This window comes from Lipotes vexillifer, unplaced genomic scaffold (genome assembly GCF_000442215.2).
Source record: "Lipotes vexillifer unplaced genomic scaffold, Lipotes_vexillifer_v1.1 scaffold914, whole genome shotgun sequence".
In the NCBI taxonomy this organism is placed as follows: Eukaryota; Metazoa; Chordata; class Mammalia; order Artiodactyla; family Lipotidae; genus Lipotes; species Lipotes vexillifer.
The window spans coordinates 1000272-1006271 of NW_006780388.1; the positions used below are offsets into that span (position 1 = coordinate 1000272).

The window sequence follows — 6000 nt, forward strand, 5'->3', positions numbered from 1 at the left end:
GTGAATACCCAGTGTAGGCCAGGGTGTGGCACATATATGAATTGATGGTGTTTAATATAGGTTTGTTTAATCTACACAGTAACCTGATATATTAGGTAACTTTGTCCCCATTTTACAGATAAGAAAGCTGAAGCTCAGAGAAGGAACCTGCCTATGGACACTGGCAGTGTTCAAACCCTGGCCTCCCTTACTACCAGGCCATGCTTTTTCTGCCATGCCTTATTACTTTTCAGAATGGTACAATAGTTTTGGAAAGTAATTTGGCAATCTATAAAACATAGTCATAAAAATGTCCATCACCTTTAAACTAATAATTCTGTTTTTGCTTATCTGCTGAGGAAATAATTCAGCATTTGGTAAAGGCTGCATGCCCCAAAATATTGAACATCCTGATTGGTAATATTGAAAGTTCATCAGCAACTTCAGTTGTCAGTAAAAAAGAAATTAATTAAATTAGGATACATATACCCAAATATTATAACTGTTAAAATGCAGCAATGTGGAAAGTATTTATGGTTTTCATTTTTCATTTATTATGTGAAATTACATAGGTCTTATAGCTACAGCTAGGTATTTCATCATATATAAAAAAAGTAAGACATGTAATACTTACGATCTAATGATGAGTGATGATTTTTTCTCTGTTTCTACAATTAAAAAATTAATCTGTGGACATTTAGATGTTGGGAAGAGAATTAAAGTGACAATGGAACAAAAACAGAATACAGATGTTTCTGTGTATGATTGACAATTATAAGATTTAGTAGCAAAACACCTAACATCTTTTTTTAAGTTAACTTTCTATTGGCGTATAACACATACACAGAAAAGCCTCCAGATCATGAGGACAGCTCAGTGAATTTTCACAAGTGAACACACCCATTTAACTGCCACCCAGACCAAGAAATAGAACACTACCCAGAAGCCCCCCTTATGCCTCCTCTTGGTGCATCCTGCCCCCATCCTAGGCGTAGATTTTAAATGGCATGGAAATATACCAAAATTTTCGTGCATCTCATGTTGAGCTGGCTAGGACGAGTGGTCTTTGTTTTCCGTTTTTCTCTATTTTGTAATCCCTCTTTTCCGTGATAATGAACTATACTGTATTTTACTCTGACTTCCATTTGTCCATCTATTAAGTTATCTCTTGCATTTAGTCACAGAATTCCTCCTTTTGGGACTGACCTTTACTATTTGAATTTAGGAGTAGAACCATCGCCTTCCTTGTTCCTTCTGCAGTAGGATAAGAAGTACAGGTTGTAGAGTGGAAATAATTCTCTCACCCGCTGGTTACAGATCTTCTGTTGCAAGGCAGCCCCTTGGGCACAACATGTCAGCCTGTGCATTAGGACCCTTCCTTTTAAGTAAAGGTAAAAGCAAGCAGTGCAGTTGTTTCCCTTTCCCTGTCACACCTGCCCACGTTTCGTATTCTTCTGCTCCATCCAGAGGGCACTGGCCTGTGCCCATCCCAGGCTCAGGCCACACTGCCGGCTTTAGCTACAGCACAATTGAGGAAACCGAGACACGCCACCCAGTTCTACCACCGGGTTCTACAATGCCTGGTTCTAGGATGACCTTAAGCCTTGGTGACGTCTCCTAATAAAGAGGCTGTTCCTCAGTGTTACCACTTTGGAGAAACCAGAGGAAAGGTCAACTCCTAAGCCAAGAAGATGGGCTCATGTAGAGAAGACTCACTCCCTCCAGATTCTCTCCCTACTCTGAGCCAACCAGAGGGCTTGAGGGGATGGACATAGATCTGTTTTAGTATCTAAACTAGTTATTTTGTTTAGTACTTTAGATTCATAGTAAATACTGCCATTTGTTTAAATGACAGTTGGCAAAATAAATGAGTGAAGTGTGGTGCATCTTGCCATAGAGGCCGTTTTGGGTTCCTTGTTCTTAGGCATTAAGTCATAGAACCTCTGTCAGGGTCCCCAAGACCACCCTCAGGTCTGATCATTCACTTGGAGGACTTAGGACTCAGCACATGGTTGTACCCATGGCTGTGGTTTATAACAGCAAAAGGACACAGAGCAAAATCAGCAGAGAACAAAAGTGCATGAGACAGAGTCCAGAGGAAACCAGGCGCCAGCGTTCAAGAGTCCTCTCCCAGTGGAGTCATATGAGATGCACTTAATTCTTCCAGCAATGAGCTGTGACAGCACGTGTGAAACACCCTCCTGGGAAGCCCATCAGAGACTCCAAGGATTTTCTTGGTGGCTGGTCACATAGGCAACCTCTGCCTGGCATGTACCAAAATTCCAGATTTTTGGAAGGAGGGCAGGTGCAGAAACCACGTTGTTTGTACAAACAGTCCAGGCACGGTGAGCCCCTCTCATCAAGGACTGGTGGGAACCCTCCCCAAATCCAAGCTCCCCAATGCCAGCCTAGGGCACCCTGCTGGTTCTACAGACATAGCCTCAGGCCCTTTCTGCACAGACCCTTTGGCCGGTAGAGACTTAGCAATACTCCAGCCCATCTTCAGTTTACTTGTGAGGAAACTGAGACCAGAAAGATGGTGTGACCTGCCCAAGGGTCTCAGAGCTCTGTGGGGGGCCAGCCCGGTCACAGTCCGGGCATTGTTACTCCAAAGCCAGGCTTTTGTGACTGTGTTTCATGGAAGGCGTTATGACCAGATTGGTCAGTTTCATTATTTTTAATATGCCTAAGTATAGGTAGCAGTAAAATTCATTAAAAAACACTCTGATGGTAGAATTGAGCTTTCTGTGCCATGGTACTCTCTAAACTCAGGGTCCATCTGTTCCATATATAATTATATTCATATAAGTGACCCAGACCATTGTTATGTAAAATCTAGCTGCCTGCTCTGTGCATTTTAGAGTACATCAGGGTACAGTTTACATGAGCAGAGCAATCACAGCGTTGTAAACAGATAAAAGAGAGATGAGAAGGAAATTCAACAAACATTAACAGTGATCGCCTCTGGATGGTGTGATGATGGGTGAATCTTTTTTTCTTTCTACTTTCACCCTAAATTTTATATGATGAGTATGTAGTATTTTTAAGTGGAAAAAATTATATTTAAAGAATAAACTTCAGAAGAGACTGCCCACGCTAATCTTCAGTCCTGGGGTCCCAAGCTGTGGCCCTTCGGCACTGTGGAACTGTAGAACAGACCAAGCAGACTTGGTCATCAGAGGGAATAGAAATGGGCTCAGCCCTTAGAAGGGCAGTTTGGAAATTTCTAATGGAATTCTAAGTGTATTTTAAATGACTCAGCAGTTCCACTTCCAGGAGTTTATCCCACAGACAGGCTCATTCATATGCACAAAGACACTCGGGAATATCCACTGTAACCTCGTTCCTAGTAGTCAAAGATGGACACAGCTGATCGCCCTCTGCAGGGGACTGGTTGTTACAGCACAGCCGTGTGTTAGAATAGTGCTCAACAGAAAGGTTACCTCATAGGAAAGACAGTTATTTTCCATTGTTTATACTGTTTGAGTTTCTTACAGTGTGTTACTCTTAAAAGTATACATTTTATATTATTTTTAAAAATGGTTAAGTTATCTTAAATGACTTTGGCAAAACAGAACTAACCCCAGGGCGAGTGGGAGAGAGGCGGCAGGGGAAATATATCAGAGTGTATCAGAGAACGTGAAATTTCTTGGGTGTGACGGTGGTGTGATTCCATAGGGAGACGTCCTTTTTCTTAGGAGATTCATACTGAACTCTTCAGGATTGAAGCGGCCTGATGTCTGCAGCTTACTTTCAGACTCTTCAGCAAAGTATGCCTGTGTGAGTGTGTGTATGTGTGTGCAGTTTGTGTTGACAGAGGGAAACAGCAGAGTAGCACAGTGTTGGCAATTGTTGCATCCAGGAGAAGGGTATACAGATGTTTGTTTTGCTAGTCTCTTAACCTTTTTGTAAGGTTGAGATTTTTCAAAATAAAAAGTTGGGGAAAAAAAAAAGATTTTAAAAATCAAGGAGCTAAAGACTTCTGAAAAACAAAGCAAGTACAAAGCACTCATTACAGGAATCTTACAAGAGTGACTCTTTATCACGCCACATCTTTCTAAACAGAAACAGGTCACTCTGCAGCTGCAGGTGGTTGAAGGTTTGAGCTGCACAAAACTCTGTGCAGGATACTGGTTAGCTGGGCTGGTTCAGAACCTGGAAGCACTGGGCAGTAACCTTTCCCTTAAAGATGCATTTCAGAAGGCACATCCTTTGTCCTCTCTTTCCTCTCCAGCTCCGAGAGGAATCCGTGCAACGCCTCGCTGCCGCACGACAGCAGGAGCCCAGCCAGCCTAATCGGCCAGGAGGTGATTCTTGTCTTCTTCCTCCTGCTCTTGTTGGTCTGGTTCCTGAATCGAGAATTCGAAGTCAGCTACCGCCTACACTACCACGGGGACGTGGAGGCGGACCTGCACCGCACTAAGATCCAGAGCATGAGGGACCAGGCCGACTGGCTGCTGAGAAACATCATCCCCTACCACGTGGCCGAGCAGCTGAAGGTCTCCCAGACCTACTCCAAGAACCACGACAACGGAGGAGTCATCTTTGCCAGCATCGTCAACTTCAGCGAGTTCTATGAGGAGAACTACGAGGGCGGCAAGGAGTGCTACCGGGTCCTCAACGAGCTGATCGGGGACTTCGACGAGCTCCTGAGCAAGCCGGACTACAGCAGCATCGAGAAGATCAAGACCATCGGGGCCACATACATGGCCGCGTCTGGGCTGAATGCCACACAGTGCCGTGACGGCAGCCACCCGCAGGAGCACCTGCAGATCCTGTTTGAGTTTGCCAAGGAGATGATGCGTGTGGTGGACGACTTCAACAATAACATGCTCTGGTTCAACTTCAAGCTCAGGGTGGGCTTCAACCATGGGCCGCTGACGGCAGGCGTCATTGGCACCACCAAGCTGCTGTACGACATCTGGGGAGACACGGTCAACATCGCCAGCAGGATGGACACCACGGGGGTGGAGTGCCGCATCCAGGTCAGCGAGGAAAGCTACCGCGTCCTGAGCAAGATGGGCTACGACTTCGACTACAGAGGGACGGTGAACGTCAAGGGCAAAGGCCAGATGAAGACCTACCTGTACCCCAAGTGCACGGACAACGGGATGGTGCCGCAGCACCAGCTCTCCATCTCCCCTGACATCCGAGTCCAGGTGGACGGCAGCATCGGACGCTCCCCCACGGACGAGATCACCAACCTGGTGCCTTCCGTACAGAACCCGGACCAGGTGTCCCTGGGCTCCGAGAACAACACACAGGCCAGGGACACTCACCCGTCTTCTAAGAAACCCTGGAAGGAGCCCATCAAAGCCGAAGAAAGGTGTAGGTTCAGCAAAGCCATAGAGAAAAGCGACTGTGAAGAAGCAGGGGAGGAGGAAGCCAATGAACTCACCAAGCTCAACGTCTCAAAGAGGGCGTGATGCGGCCCAGCGCCGCCCGCGGTGCTCTGTCCGTCCAGGTTCCACAGTTCGCGTCCCCGGACGTGGTGTCCTGTGGTCATTGCAGCCCTAACTTCTGTGTGGATCACAGTTATTCAGGGTTCATCTTCATCCGTTTTTTTCCTCTTCCCCCTTGGTGTGACCATTCGTCAGTGTGGAGAACAAGTGCCTTCAGGGGCTGGCGCGGCCTGGAGTCCAGGGAAGGTGCGGCCGGGGTGTGGCGCTGGGTGGTGGTAGACATTAAAACAGAAGCTGTGGTTAAAATATTATTTTTATTGCTTTTTCTCACGAGACACTTTTTTTTTGCTAATACAATGTTTTTGAGGTTTTTTTCTATATACGTACTAGTGTTTTTCCAGTGACCTGACCTTTCTATGTAAACACATAGACGCACACACACTTGCATTCATGAATCTGAGATCAAGTGCCAGTAACTCACTGGGCGGGGATGCTGGGGGGGTGCAGGCTGAGGACCGCAGAGGGCCATCAGCCAGGACACCGGTGTGCCCTGACCTGCATCTTCCAGGCCAGCCGGGCCCTCAGGGGCTGTGGCTGCACCCACCGCCCGCCACACCCA

At 46.5% G+C, this 6000-nt stretch overlaps 1 protein-coding gene across 1 annotated transcript in view; it reads left to right on the forward strand.

Moving 5' to 3' along the window:
* Nucleotides 1–5518, forward strand: part of ADCY9 (adenylate cyclase 9) — a 125282-nt gene extending 119764 nt beyond the window's left edge. The window contains exon 10 of the mRNA XM_007453480.1: nucleotides 4214–5518. Within this exon, the coding sequence (XP_007453542.1) occupies nucleotides 4214–5405 (1192 nt within the window). The 3' untranslated portion in view covers nucleotides 5406–5518. The remainder of the gene's footprint in view (nucleotides 1–4213) is intronic.
* The last annotated feature ends 482 nt before the right edge of the window (nucleotides 5519–6000 follow it).